Source organism: Pomacea canaliculata, linkage group LG11 (assembly GCF_003073045.1).
Source record: "Pomacea canaliculata isolate SZHN2017 linkage group LG11, ASM307304v1, whole genome shotgun sequence".
Classification (NCBI taxonomy): Eukaryota; Metazoa; Mollusca; class Gastropoda; order Architaenioglossa; family Ampullariidae; genus Pomacea; species Pomacea canaliculata.
The window spans coordinates 6267874-6282930 of record NC_037600.1 but is presented as its reverse complement, the minus strand read 5'-3'; the positions used below and the strand labels follow the sequence as shown (position 1 = coordinate 6282930).

The window sequence follows — 15057 nt, the reverse complement described above, 5'->3', positions numbered from 1 at the left end:
ACTTTTTCGTTGTAACCTGTAAGTCTACAGTCAGCGGTTTGGAGATAATACCTGATAAGCGGAAAATCTGATTTATGTCAGATAATGTCAACAGACCTGTTCTACTTGACCTTTTTGTCAGCGATTATAAGCAGTTAATCTCTTGAGATAGTAGCCGAGTACATTAAAGGACAAAATAATGATATCGATATGATGTAGGGGTATTGAGCTTGTAACAGTGTAGAAACTTCTTTAGAGCATCTTTAACCTTTAGTTTTGTAGCATCTCTTCCTCTCGTTGTTAACATGGTGACAGCTAGAATGGGAATCAGTTTTCTGATATTGGCTTCATTCACCAACTACTTTGTCATCTTTCTATGTTTGTCTTTGGTTCCCGTGTCAACACAAGGTAAACGGGACTCGATATTATTTAATGTAAATTACTTATCTTCCTGTCACCATTGAAACAGTCGTATACTTCGCGGACACTGTAGTTAGTCTGAAATTTTTACATCAAGGACTTATGTTGTTTGACCTTGAGTAATCATAAAACTTTTTGTACAATACCATTTAATAATTTTTTTCAGTTTCTCACCAAAGTTAACTCTTCTTTTATTTCTCTGAGCCTGGTTATGAAGTTTTTCTATCTAAATGTATTAAAAAACTTCAATTTTTGTATGCTTAGCTGTTTAATACTGAATGAAGAATTTCTCATCACAAATATAACATTTAATGATGATTTCCTTACAGATGACAAGATCACGTGCTCTATACCGTCTGTGGAGCGGTTTCAGGATACTGTCCTGACATGTCACTTCCCCGAGGACCTCAGTGTCACCAAGAAGGACTTCACGGTCTACCATTACGTTGAGCAGGGTAACCCGGGTAAGTAGGCAGTTGGCATTAGTAATTAGCGATAGCATCGAGAATCATCTAATACTCGACAATCGTTTACTAACCGTTCATATTAATTATGGAGCATTTGTGTATATCAACAGCAAAGGTATCTGCTCATTGTTTCTCACGTAAACAAATTAGTACACTGTAACCTGTCTTAAATGTTGAGTGACAAAAGCTGACAGGTAATCCGTTCCAAGTTCATGGGGCTTGGTAGGAGGCAGACCTCTGTCAATAGTCTTTGTCTTAGTGGGACTCACAGATGCTTGGTATCACAGGATAAGCGAAGAGATTGAGAGGGCGTATAGATGGGAGTAAAGACCGATGCAGAAAAAGAAGAGAAAGTCAAAGTGGAAAGTTTGTAGACTATACGACCCACGACTGGCAGCCAATGAAAAGAGCGCATGATGCTCATATCTAGATGGTCTACAGATGAGGCGAGCAGAGTTATTCTGGATCCTTTGAAGTCAAGAAGATATTTGGGAATTCCAGGCTAAAAGAGAATTACAATTGTCCATCTTCGACAGCACAAAGGCAGTGATAAGAATTTCAGTTGCATCAGTGGTGAGATAATGACAAATGATACTGGTCCTATGGAGTTCAAGGGAAGCATTTCTGCAGACATGAGAAATATGCTGATGAAAAGTCAAATTTTGATCGAAAATGAACCTTTAGTAAGTAATAAAGGAAATAATAAAGCTTTATATCCTGAAATTATGTCAACAGAGTCTGTACTAGACTGCTGGTGGGTTCGAGGTTCACAGGAATGTTACTCAAAACCAGGATTCACCTACGACAAGAGGTCAAACCCTCAACCTTACTGTCGATCGTGTGGTTGATGACGAACACGTGGGTAGATACGCATGTCAGATCGCCGGCTACGGATACAACTTTCTGGAACCCTGCGAGTTTCTGCTTAAGCTTGGTAAACAAATTGTTTTAAATTAGTTTACTACTAAAACAGTGAATCATGACAGCTGTAATTCTTAAATAATTTTGAAGTGTAAAATAACTCTTTCTGTTTTTATTGGTGAAAAAGATATTAAGCTTAGTAAACATTTAATTCTCTATTAGCGTGCTTAAAGCAATGTGTTTAAACCACTTGTTTTGCAGATGGCAAACAACAGATGCAACATTTCAAAGGGAACAACGACTCCCAGATCACCTTGACCTGTTTCTTTAATGAGGACATCAAGAAAGACGCAGAAAAATTTAACTGTGTACAAGCACAATGAGCAGGAGAAACAAAGTAATATATATATATAGATTACATTATATAATATGTATCTACGTGAGATGATATTTCAAAAAATTTCTTTCAGAAAAAATTATGATTGTAAAAACTTTTATAGAGTCTCTCTGTTGTTTGCATGTGACAACATATTTCATTCCTTTTTCTTACAAAGCGATAAAGAAGAATACATGGATCAGGGGATCATTCATTAATAATTTTATTCTATGCAAGAAAACTTCGCTTTGGATGTTTTCTTTTGTTTCCACATACAAAGGATTTTGTAAATGCAAAAAGAGCACTGAATTGTATTAGTTGGATTATTGTGTTCAATGTTATTTGCCGTGTTTATACTTGTTTTTAAAACTTAATTATGGAAATTTGACTTTTTACATATTTTTCTCAGTTTCATTAAGTGAGAAGCTTATAATTCAAAGAAAACCTCTTTCAACGAATCGGAATGATTTGCGTTTTTTTCAGATATCAATAGATACAGACGATATATATATATAGATATATATAGCACATCCACGTATGTCTCGATATGTTTGGACTGAGGAAAATGTAGATTTATGTAGTTTCCTCCGGTTCTGAAGGACGTCTACTATTTCGTCTCTCCCTCTATTTGTTTCTGTTTGTTGTTTACAGTTGGCAATGCTGTGAATGGTGTACCAACGTGACGTAGTACACTGTTAGCTGCGCTCGCTGAGCGCAGGTGCAAATCGCAAACTTTTGCTAGCGGATAATTAATTAGCGGATGAATTATGAAGACTGAAATTTACATGTTTATTTGATGTCTTTATTTATCACAACAGATGTCATTGACTGTTGGTGGGAAAACAGTAATCATAAATGCCGGGAAGAAAAAGATTACTTATACCTATACGATGAAAAAGTCTCCATGTACTTCAACATGGCGTTACCAACGGCAACAAACGAGAAAACATTAACCTACTCTTGCTGGCATGGTGGGTCTCATGGTGGTCAAGTGAAAACCTGTTCCTTTGTTATCGACGGACAATGGAGTTGAACCCGAAAGAAGTAACGCTTTAATTTTTTCAATTAAATTTTGTAAGGGGTGAGGATAAAAATGATCTGTAAAATTATCGTTCATTAATTAATTTACGGGTCGCTTCTTACTTGTTCCCATATGTCATAATAATTATTTGCAATGCTCTCTTCAGCATTTATGTAATTTCAATGCATTTATTTAATTCATGGCAATTAAGCACACACAATTTAATGAGAAAAATGTTTTTTACAATTTTGCTGAACAATTCTTTTAAAATTTGGCTCAAAATACTTTGCAAGTTTGCATCTAATGATTGACTTGTTTATATTCATTTTGCTTGTTTGAACCAAATATTGGGCAGCAAACACTCTTAAATGATTTCTTGAGAGAGGCACTTATAAAACTGTGACGGGAATAAAACTTTCCTTCTTGGCTTAATTCATCAGCATCAAAATTACGTACAGCATGCACACTTGTTTTCGGTAATAAAACGCAGAGAGCTATTTCCCACCACTGGAGAGCCTTAATTAGGAGCGTAGAGAGAGAGAGAGAGTAAAAGAGAGGTGCAAATATTCCAAGGTGGATTCTTTGTACTATAAATATATAGACACAGTCCACATTATTTATATTTGCTCCTTAATCTTTTGTCATTTATGCAGAGAAAAGCCTAAATACTTTAGCACTGGGGCTATCCCTGGCACTAACTGTGACAGCGGTTTCAGGTTTTGTGTTATTTGTGAGGAAAAGAAGGTGAGTACTATCCCTGAATTAATTTCCTTAACTCCCTTGTAATACTGTCTTGTTAACTATCAAGTACGGCTCAAGTTGTTTATAGTATCCTTCATACCTTCGTCCATTGCTTTGCGTTCTGTACCTGTACACATGCCCCCGTCAACTATCTCTTCATTTATCATTATTGGTCTGCACAGCGAGTGATGGTCATGATGCTTCTCATTACAAATACCCATTATTATTATTAGTAGTAGTAGTAGTAGTAGGAGTAAAGATGAGTAGGAGAAGGGGTAGTAGGAGTAAGAGGAGGAGTAGAAGGAGAAGGAAGAGGAGGAGTAAAAGGAGTAGTAGTAGTGGGAGTCGTGGCTGGTTTTCAATAGCAACGAAAGTACGGTATGATATTATTGGAGATAACAGTAATACTGCATGATATTTCGGTAAAGAGCAAGAAAATACTTTTTTTTCTCTAGCTTGATTAGTTCTTTTTGTGCACATTTACAAAAGTGTGTGTGTGTGTGTGAATCAGTATGACTACGCGTAGCAAGTGTTATAAATCGTTAAATGATATAATGGAAATAAGCCATGATCACTATCTTTTCTTTCTTTTTTAAGTCTGAACAAAGACCCGGCATGCTACTCTTGTTAAAAAATACACCCTAGAACTGCACATTACTCTGTATAATTCAATAATATCTAACACTAAACAATGTCAAAATATCGGACCCTTCCACCTAAAACAAAAATGGACATTTTAGCCCTAAATCCAATTGATAAAGACAATTTAAGAACAAACACGTCTCGAAATGTTGCAGAAGGAATAGGGATAGTTCGTTGACGAAGGAAGAAGAATCTCCGATGGTGTCTCCGGAAGTAAGTATAGCAGAGACTATCAATAATTATTTCTTTATTATTTATTGTCTATAACCTCCATGTTTTAGTGACAAGCAAATTTTATCCTTCAAGTTATTTTCTCTCTTACTTATTTTGAGATCTGGTTCATAGTTTTTTGTGAGGTAAGATATAATAGGTTTTTTCTTCCATTAAAAACAAACAGTTGGTAATAATTTGCCTTATTTTTTTCAGATCCAGCCCGATAAAATGACAGAAAGGTTTCAAGACTTTTTGCTGAATAAAGTCAAGGATATGTATCCAAACATGCTTGATGATTGTTACTTTGTGCCTCCACTCTACTTTAACAAAACTCAATATGCAGAAAAATCTGTCGTCGATCAAGTCTTCTACGTCCCTCACCCTCCTAACCTCAAAGACATCCGCCATGACCGAGCCATGCAGCACGTGATACACTGCTTACGTCACATGGTGGAACAATATCAGGAACAAATGTTTGTCCTGACACAGTTTAAATACGATGACTACCTGAGATGTCCCAGTTCTGAGTACACAGGACATCGTTTGCCTGTTCCCTGTGGTCTTGAGGGTGGTACACGTGACCAGGATATCGGATGTTTTGATGTTTTTATCATCCACAGACTTCACGGCGTGGTGGTTGGGGTTGTCAAGACTTTTAGTGACAAAGACGATGGCAGTGAGAATGGGCAGCAGAGAACCGATGAACTGCTGATCTCAGAGGTGTCCAAAGGCCTGCGACAGCTACAGAGGGCAGATCGTATGATACAACATCTCGTGTCAGATATGAGTCCGATTCCTGCAGTTGGACTGTCCTTGATGTTACCAAACATTACCAAATCTACACTAAGGCGAGCATTTGACAGAACAAATAAGGCAGGTTCCTTGTCATAGATAAAAACATTACATCTAATTTCTACTTTTAATATACTAAACATCATCTGCATTTCTTCTGATCGAAAAAGTTTTCCTGCAGGAACAACATTGTAATTGTAAGGGAGAATTTTTCCCTAGGTTCGTTTGTCCCTATGTTTGTGTGATATAGAGCATCACTTTTGATTAAGGTTAGCAAAAGCAAATGCCAAATAAGGATGGGGTTTCCTTCCTCTTCTCGTTATAGTGGAGAGCTGTCGCCATCCCGGTAGGCTACCAAGCATTTCTGGCAATGATGAAACGTTGTAAACGTTTTGGTCATGTGATCTGGCACTAACATCTGTAAACAATCTGCATTTAAGTAATCACAAAGGTGGTGAAAGCACGCAGAGACCATAAAGGAATAGACTGGCCACACTTTTGAAAAATGTGTTTAATCCTAATGAAGACGAACCTAAGCATGAACCTATAATTATTATCGCCTACGTGTGTCCAGCCTCCCCCAGTGGGACGAATAAACAAAACAATGAAACATTAAAGAGCTGAGATAGATAATCGTGACGTACGTTTGACTTCCCGTGTTTTAATTTTACATCTTAAAATGTGTCCCAGTTACATATCACAGCCCGAGTATTGTAAGAGAAATGTAAATATTGTCAAAGTAATTGCGCAAACATTTATTACTTGATTTTGTTAAAATGTGTTTTTCATATTTCATAATTAATACATGTATAGTATGTATTCGTTTAAAATCCCAATTTATGATTGAAATGGACATAGCATAAAACAAATAAAGTTTGCATAAGTCTCTTCGTTCCTTAAGTCATGATCGCTCTAAAATGTTCATAGGATAAAGACGACAAAACTATGAAGACCACCATTGAGCTCTGTCTCTGTGCTGACCACCTGTCCAATCCCATGAGCCCCTGGGATGTCGGTTCTGGTGTGATGACAGTTTTCAGGGAATGGTGGGACCGGCTGATGAGCAGTGCTGTACACGGACCCTCCATGTCTGATTAGGTGTATCGAAACATGATTGCAAGGTAAACCCTTGCCACTGGTTGGCAAAACGAATTCTCTTGAAAATGAGTCAGTCAGCTTCCAATTCTAGATTTTTTTTGCTACAAATTCAGACTGCTATCTTAATTGTTAATTTACTGTGATGTAGAATAATGAGAAAAAGCACTTAGTCATAATAGTTCCCATCATTAGCCCCTGTACTAGCTCTGTCCTTTTGACAGCAAACATAATACCAACATAGGAAATAAGATTCACAGACTAAGAAACCAGAAGAAGAAACGAGGAAAGACGACATTTAACAGAGAGTGTCATCTAGCAAGTTAGACAAAAGCACACAATCTTTACTTTTATATATATTTAGGGTGAAGCATACAAGTAACAAACCTGCGTAATTGGTATTATTCTAGTTTATTTTTTACTTTTGAGATTATTTTTTTAATTTATAGATTCTGTGGTCCTGCAACTGTATCTACTTTAGAGACAGATGAATCAAAAGTCTATCAGCTGCCTAAGACCCTGAATGAAGCCGTCATGTTGACTGGAGACTTGTTTGAACGACTTACACTGAACCTGGATATCGAAGATCTCAAAAGACCCAGAGTTTGTTTGGCTGGACCCCCGGGTACAGGGAAGAGTAAGATACTGGCGCTAGTGGGAAAGAAATGGATCTCTGAGGGTCATACAGTGCATCTCATCAACACTTGTGCTGAAAGAAGTGATGCTATAACACAGCTTCACAAGTTGCTGCTCCAGAGTTCTACGGGACAGTCACCAGACACTCCTGTGAAGTTTGTCAAAACCATGTTTTGTAACATCAAAAATTTAAGAGGAACAGAGGAAAGAATCAAACGCTTGATAAGTGAAGAGAAAGAAAACACTTTCTTTTCACTAATTGACGAACCAGATGCTGATAAGTAAGAGCTCACAGTATAGCTTATGAAAAAGACAAAGGAATATAAATCTGCTATATTAATGTTAAAAATGCATTTTATTTTAAAAGGATTTAATATAGGAATCCGGTTGTCTTTATGCTTTTCAGTTTTTCAAACTTTATGCTGAGAGCCAGTGGAGATTAGTGAGAAACTAGAAATTTCTAGCTCTAGATTTTGTTTTTTCATTAATAATAACATCAATGCTACTGTTTGTTTACGCGTATGTTATGCAGAAAGAAACTGACAGATCTTCAAGGGTTTCTCCAAAAACTCAATGACCGCCTTCCGGACCTTCACTTGTGGTTAGCCATCTGCAGTTCTGACATGGCTCCACTGGCTGGACGGGAAAGCCACTCAGCATCCCCTTCAGCTGCCCCCCTTCAATCATACGTGAGACATGTAAGGAAACACAATGGACACTCTACTTCACTCAAAGCAACCTGCTGCTTACTGACGGCCTGCCTGTGAAAAATGTCTATCATAGAGGTCAAGGTCATATGGGGAAGGAACCACGTGACTGTACCACTTGTGGACAAGAGATCATCAGATTCCTCACACGAGACCTTCGTGTTTGCTAACCAGGGTAATGTAAGCCTTTGCTTTGTTAGTATACATTGTAAACTAATTTTCACATTTATGACGATTAGTAGTAGCAGCTACTTTTTAAGCGTCACTAGTTTCAACTCGTATTCAATGGAGCATAAAATTGTTTGCAGATACACAAAATGCCTCTGAGAATCTACAACCCGAAAGTCTACAAACATCAGGTAGACAGTCTTCCAAGTGTTCAATGGAAAGATATCTTGTTTTTGTTTGAAAAAGACGTTTCAAGAAAAGTCCGATGATACAGCTGCTGAAGAAGTCAGGTATCCCGGTGCAGGTCATGAACTCTAAAGAAAAGAAAATGTACAAATAGCAAATATAAAAGATGACAAAAACATTGTGTTGGCATCAAAGGTAGGTTTTCCGTGCGGACGAAGAGAAAGGTAGTTGTTTACGTGGAAGGCAATATAAACAGGTCAACTCCTTCTGCTAAAGGGAATAAACTACTGAGCATCACGAGATGTACTTCACAGCTGATAGTAGTTCGTATGTCTTGAACATTAGATTGCATGTTTCTCAGTTTTCATGACAGCAGTAATAAGCAGTGTATTATTGTCTTCAGTCACATTTCTCAAAAATAACTTCTTACTTTCATAAATAAAGGTACTCATTGCTATATTTAAATAATTATTTAATGCTTTATTTTTGTTTCCGTGCTTTGTTAATCCACAAAACAAGAAAATCTGCTATTTAGTAAGAACAACCATTTAAATATTCATATAAAATAATTTAATAGTCCTTTGTTTTCCAAAACAATTTACTAAATTAACTATTGATGCGTGAAGCTTTGTTTGATTTGTATAATAATGTGTGGTGCTGTGACAAAGACTATTATTTTAGAACTAAAGAACGTGACTAGTGCGGACGATTTATGTATTTATGTATGTGTAAATACATTTTAGTGTTATTTGTATGGTCATTTATGTGTATTTATATTGAAAGTAGTTGGGTTGATAGCACATGTTCAAGAATTTTACACATAGTTTGTCTTCACTTACAAAGTATTAACAGGTACTGCTCTTTACATGTATCTGCATTCATGTACTAAATTGTATTTTTTGCCAATGCTCGTCTTTAATATATTTAATTAGAGAGGACTGGCGTCACTTTTAAAATAAAAAATAGTTTGTTTAACAATTGTATATAATCTTCTCCCACAGCGGTTTGATTTTCATAGGGTACCAACAATCGTTGACTGGTTTCCTGACTTGTTATTGTCCAGCCTATGTACGTTCTCTTTTTTTGCATTTAAGCATGTGGTGATATATTTATATTTAAAAGTTGGAATGTAGTAGTGACTTGAGAGTTTGTGTACTTATGCAATTTCTGTCTTTACTACGAAACATCAAAAGGTTTCTTTCGAGCATTGTACCTGAACTCATGTGCAAAAATGAATCGCTTGTGTATTTTTCTCTTTTCGAGTCTCAGAATCTTCCCAAAAGTGTAAAATCATTTTTTGAAGTAGTGTTTCTGGCACAATTTTATCTCAATATACAGAATTAAATACTGAATTAAATGTTCCAAAAAGATTTTTAATTTTGATCTCTCTTGTTATTTTCCGGGCTACCGCTCTACTTTCTTTACGCTCCAGGGATTATTTCTGTCAGTTTAATTCTCACTGCAAAAATAAACAAAGTGCTGTAATATATGAGAACAACATGATAGTGTACTTTACACAATTCTTTTATACATAAAAGGAGTTTTTTTCTGATGGCAAGCAATAGGCATCAATGATCTGTGCATGCGTCAATCTCTTGACGGCGCACTAAAAGTTGTTTGTCGTTTCTCTTTAGTTCTCTACAAAACTAAGACCAAATATCTTCCAAATAATGATATCAAATTTCTTACTTGTTTTTTGTTTTACTGGTTGGATGTCTACAGAAAATGTCAAAACTCCCAAGATAGCCGTTTACACGAATACAAAGAACCCCCAAACCATCCGTTAATGGATTATCCACTAGGATTCGCAACTGCGATTAACAAACGCCGCTAACAGTGTACTACGTCACGCTAACAGTCTACTACGTCACGCTAGTGCACCATTCACACCATTGCCTGCCTTCAACGCGAATGAAATAAAGAATGAGCAACAATTCGCATTTTTCAGACACTGAAAGTCTGCATTCTCGCTCTTCAGGAAAAATCTGCTCCTGTAGCAGACTTTCAATGTCTAAACTGTCGATTATATTCTCTATCTCTGTTTGTTGTTGACTACTGACAACCTACTGCACACTTCCCCGAGGACCTCAGGGTCACAAAAAGACTATGTGGTACCTCTCTACTTTCTTTGCGTTCCAGGATCACACACACAAAAAAGAAATCATGGGTCCCCTAGTGAAGAACATGGATCTGATGTTTTGCCCCCTAGTCTGACATCATAAGCAATTATTTAAATATCAAAATTAGAACTCGTCTTTCTTTTATTATTTTTACAGTTTCAACTGAATCAATGTACACATAAATATGTTAATGTGGTCAGACGTTGCCTGTTGTTAGCTGACCCTCTTCATACCTGTCAGAGACAACAAAAAAGACAAATTCAGACTTGACATGTCCAACAGTTTACAAGACCCATAAATGCTCGTTCTAACAGTTATGTCGACAGTCAGCGGCTTGGAGATAATACAAGGGGCTAAAATCATTTTTGCCAGTAATATAGCAGATAAAGTGTGTTGTACGATGTGCTGTACTTGACCTCTTTCTGCTCACTGATTAAACAGTTCAGTTCTCGAGACAATACTCAGCCTACACTAAAGCACATCCTTTTAAAAAAAAAATGATATCTCTAGGTCAAAGATTCGACTTTATCAAGTTGCAAAAGGCATGTGTATCGAGTAAGGGATGATTAACTGGGTGCTTGTAACTGTGTAGAAGCTTTTGTTTGGAGCATCTACAGCCTTTAGTTTTCTTGTATCTCTTCCTCTCGTTGTCAAGATGGTAAGAGCAACGGGATCTGGTATCCTGCAGTTGTCTTCATTCACCAACTACCACGTCATCTTTCTGTGTTGTTTATTTTCGTTCCCGTGGCAGCACAAGGTAAAAGAGACGACATCATCTAATATAAATTATTTATCTTCGAATGTCTTTATGAAACAGTTGTATGGTCGTCCGATAGTGTAATTAGTCTGGAATATATTTTATCAAGTAGTGTGAGTTGTTATAAAGCTTCTTACAGAACACCTTTTATAATTTAAGCAGTTTCTAACGCTTCTTCTAGCCAAGTTATGCAATAGATTATCTAAATTTAATAAAATACAGTAAGTCTCCAGTTTTTATACTTAGGTATACGTCATTAAATGCATAATGTTTCATTATAAATATAAGATCAGTGATGGTATCGCTTCAGTTGACAAGATCACGCGCTCTATACCGTCTGTTGAGCCGCTACAGGATACTGTCCTGACATGTCACTTCCCCGAGGACCTCAGTGTCACCAAGAAAGATTTCACTATCTACCACTACGTTGATCAGGGTAACCCGGGTATGTAGGCAGTTGGCATTAGGAATTAACCCTAGGATGTAGTAATAACTTAGTAACTAAGAGAAGGACTTAAAAACTTTAAAAAAATCGTAACAATTCCTAATTTTTTTAGACATCATGTCATGATGAAAACGGGTTACTTAGACTTCCAAAAGACTTGCTACAAATATGAGATAATATCAAATCGTCTTCCTTCAAAAAGACGAAATCTGATTATTAAACATTCAAGTTACTAAATACACGAATTACGGGTAGCAGTAAAAATAGGAGTAGACATAAAGTGGTCAAGAAGTAATGATGCAAATAGAAGTGTATGTCTTGCAATTGTGTCAACAGAGGCTGTACTAGACTGCTGGTGGATTCGAGGTTCACAGGAATGTTACTCAAAACCAGGGTTCACGTACGACAAGAGGGTCAGCCGATCCCTCAACCTTACAGTCGAAAGAGTGGTTGATGGACACGTGGGTACATACGCATGTCAGATCTCCGGATACGGATCCACCTCTTTGGAAACTTGCGAGTTTCTGCTTGGTAAACAAATTGTCTTGTGCTTATGTTTTGTTTTTAGTATAAAATAATATTGTTTTAAAAGACAAATGATTCATGTACAAATACAAAGCTCCTTAGCTTGAACAAAACAAAATTCAATGTTAAATTTACCATAAAAAACTGATTCATGTGATTCATAGCTTTTAAAACTAATTCTATCTGACCATACTAAAAGCAATGTGTTATAATGTTTGCAGATGCACACAACACATGTAATATCTCGAAGGAAAGCAGCGACTCCCAAATTACCTTGAACTGTTTCTTTAATGAAGACATCGAGAAGACACAGAAGAATTTTACCGTGTATAAACACAATGAGCAAGAGAACCTAAGTAATATATAACACATTCATACACTTGTCTGTGGGTGAAATGATATTAAAAAATGTAATCGTTTTGTTTTAGATTGTGAAAATTCCGCAGATTTTTTTTCGACGCACAAAGAGCACTCCCTTCCTTTTTCTTAAACAAATTAAAAAAAGGACAAATTTGTTAAAGGTTCATTCGTTGATAATTTTCTTATTTTTGAGAAGATCTCACTTTAACCGTCTTTTCATTTATTTTCATGAACAAAGAATTTAGGAGCCCTGTATTAGCTAAATCCTCGTGCTTAAAGTTATTTACAATGTTTATACTTTATTCAACTTCATCATATAGTTTAAATATTTTTATTTATCTCTTTAAACTGTAGTGTAAGATTTTATTATTTGTATGATTCTAACGTCTTTAGTTAACAGAACCGTTGTCGTGGACTGTTGGTGGGAGAACGGTAATCCGAGATGTTGGGGAGAGAAAGGTTACCTATACGAAGAAAAAGTCTCCACGTACTTCAAGATGGCGATCCCCATGGCAACAAACGAGAAAACATACATCTACTCTTGCTGGCATGGAGGATCTCATGGTCATAAAGGGAAAACCTGTTCCTTTCGTATGGACAGCAATGGTGTTCAACCCGAAACAAGTATGTCTCAAATATAAAAAAGTTTTTATTTCTACAACTTCTAAGCAGTGTAGACAAATGATTTGTATAATTATGGTTCATTAATTGTTGATATAAATAATATTTACAAATTAAGAGGCGTCTCATACTTTTGAATGATGTAGTTGATCACTTCTTACTTCATTTCCAAATGTAGTAATGAATGTTTGTGAAAGGCTCCAATGCTGTATTTTATGGCTGGTACTATGACTGAAAAAGTATTAATAAAACATTAGTTTTCTAAACTATGTCCTACCAATAAACTTTTGCGTTACTAAGAAAGGGCAGATGTAAAGAGAGAGAGAAAGGGATAGAGTTGGCAATAAAAAGTCAATTTATTAAACATGAAGAAAAATACCTATGTCTACAATACAGTCCGCTATAGAGAAATATTTCCTTAATAATTTGTATGCAGAGAAGAATTTAGACACTGTAGCGCTGGGAACATCCCTGGGTGTCCTGACACTAATTGCGACAGTGATTGCAGGACTCGTGGTGTTTATGAAGAAACGGAGGTGAGTAGGACTGCTTTTCTATGATGAGAAGAGTATAATCATAGTGCAGTATGATACTATTATTGGATATACTAGTTATACAACCAAAAAGAACCCCAAAACAAAACAAGAATAAGGCGTCTACTCATATTTTTTTCCCCGAACTTGATCAGTTTTTACTTAAGCACACGTACAAAGTGTGTGTGTGTGTTTGCAGTTAGTCAACATGACTACACTTATCAAGGGTTGTCAATGCTTATGGGTTGTAATGGTAATAATCCATGATCTCTATAATTTTCTTATTTCGGACAAAGACCAGACATATTACATTTCCTGAAAGAGGGACCCAAGATAGCAGCAAACCTCAGTTTGCATAATTGAATAAAGTCTGGTACTGCTCGTCCCAAAAATGTATGCCTGTTTAAAAACTTTCACCTAAAGCTACAAGAGACATTTGAGATCTTAGTTCTATTTAAAAAAAGCAATGGAAGAAAAAAAAACCAACCCATCTCGAAATATTGCAGAAAGAATGTGTCTATGTCGGTGATGAAGGACGAAGAATTCCCAATGGTGTCTCCCGAAGTGAGTACAGCAGAGACTATCATTTAAACTGGTTTGAGTATTAGTATCATCTAAAATCCCTCATCTCAGTATTTCTTGGATAGTCTTGGTTGCACTCATGTGATATGTTTAATATAGTGAGTGTTCGAAGCTCTGAGCGACTTATAAATCTTTATTAGTTGGGATTCTATTAACTCCGTGTTTCATTGACAGAATTTGCATGTGACAGGTATTTACTGACTTACATATTTCTAGAACCTGTGTAAAATTTTGTTTCTGGGGTAGTTTACTGTAAAGTTTTCTTTTTTCCTTTACAATAGAACTGACAGTTTCTACTATGAGGTATTATTGTCTTTTACAGAACCAGCCCGATAAAGTGACAGAAGAGTTTCAAGCCTTTTTGTTGGATAAAGTCAATGATATGTATCCAGACATGCTGAATGAATGTTACTTTGTGCCTCCAGTCTACTTTAACAAAACTCGATACTCTGAAAAAAAATTTGCCGATCAAGTCTTCTACGTACCTCACCCTCCTAATGTCAAAGACATCCTGTATGACCGAGCCATGCAGCACGTGATACACTGCTTACGTCATATGGCGGAACAATATCAGGAACATATGTTTGTCCTGACACAGTTCAGTTACGATGACTACCTGAGATGTCCCAGTCCTGAGTACACAGGACATCGCTTACCTGTTCCTAAAGTTGATAAACGTGACCAGAATATCGGATGTTTTGATGTTCTTATCATCCATAGACATCAAGGCGTGGTGGTTGGATTGTCAAGACTGTAGGCGACAAAGACGATGGTAGTAAAGATGGGGAGCGGAGAAAAGATGAACTGTTT

General features: G+C 36.5%; 3 protein-coding genes and 1 long non-coding RNA gene across 4 annotated transcripts; all 4 read left to right on the top strand.

The window, feature by feature from the left end:
• Window positions 1-252: 252 nt before the first annotated feature.
• On the top strand, window positions 253-2110 carry LOC112575683. The gene is made up of 4 exons (XM_025257662.1): window positions 253-387; window positions 729-863; window positions 1602-1709; window positions 1989-2110. Exons 1-4 carry the CDS (start codon window positions 285-287, stop codon window positions 2108-2110), a joined length of 468 nt encoding a protein of 155 aa, XP_025113447.1. The 5' UTR covers window positions 253-284.
• A 1552-nt stretch (window positions 2111-3662) lies between these two features.
• Window positions 3663-5588, top strand: LOC112576223. The gene is made up of 3 exons (XR_003101784.1): window positions 3663-3868; window positions 4663-4720; window positions 4934-5588. It is a non-coding gene; the product is annotated as an uncharacterized LOC112576223 (long non-coding RNA).
• Window positions 5589-6443: 855 nt separating this feature from the next.
• Window positions 6444-9672, top strand: LOC112576222. Its single transcript, XM_025258517.1, has 5 exons — window positions 6444-6633; window positions 7057-7524; window positions 7776-7941; window positions 8029-8125; window positions 8259-9672. The coding sequence occupies exons 1-5, from the start codon at window positions 6623-6625 to the stop codon at window positions 8357-8359; spliced, it is 843 nt and encodes a 280-aa protein (XP_025114302.1). The 5' UTR covers window positions 6444-6622; the 3' UTR covers window positions 8360-9672.
• An 841-nt stretch (window positions 9673-10513) lies between these two features.
• LOC112576221 lies at window positions 10514-15036 on the top strand. Its single transcript, XM_025258516.1, has 8 exons — window positions 10514-11181; window positions 11492-11626; window positions 11963-12157; window positions 12373-12507; window positions 12905-13135; window positions 13569-13668; window positions 14172-14229; window positions 14570-15036. Exons 5-8 carry the CDS (start codon window positions 13009-13011, stop codon window positions 15002-15004), a joined length of 720 nt encoding a protein of 239 aa, XP_025114301.1. The 5' UTR covers window positions 10514-11181; window positions 11492-11626; window positions 11963-12157; window positions 12373-12507; window positions 12905-13008; the 3' UTR covers window positions 15005-15036.
• The last annotated feature ends 21 nt before the right edge of the window (window positions 15037-15057 follow it).

Bases quoted from the DNA above. Each gene is read 5' to 3' on its own strand.
- LOC112575683 (XM_025257662.1), top strand. From the start codon at position 285: ATGGTGACAGCTAGAATGGGAATCAGTTTTCTGATATTGGCTTCATTC. The intron at 388-728 runs GTAAACGGGACT...ATTTCCTTACAG, and splicing joins GGTTCCCGTGTCAACACAAG to ATGACAAGATCACGTGCTCT. The intron at 864-1,601 runs GTAAGTAGGCAG...TTATGTCAACAG, and splicing joins CGTTGAGCAGGGTAACCCGG to AGTCTGTACTAGACTGCTGG.
- LOC112576221 (XM_025258516.1), top strand. From the start codon at position 13,009: ATGGCGATCCCCATGGCAACAAACGAGAAAACATACATCTACTCTTGC. The intron at 13,136-13,568 runs GTATGTCTCAAA...ATTTGTATGCAG, and splicing joins TGGTGTTCAACCCGAAACAA to AGAAGAATTTAGACACTGTA. The intron at 13,669-14,171 runs GTGAGTAGGACT...GAAATATTGCAG, and splicing joins GTGTTTATGAAGAAACGGAG to AAAGAATGTGTCTATGTCGG.
- LOC112576222 (XM_025258517.1), top strand. The intron at 7,525-7,775 runs GTAAGAGCTCAC...TATGTTATGCAG, and splicing joins GACGAACCAGATGCTGATAA to AAAGAAACTGACAGATCTTC. The intron at 7,942-8,028 runs GTAAGGAAACAC...TCTATCATAGAG, and splicing joins TTCAATCATACGTGAGACAT to GTCAAGGTCATATGGGGAAG.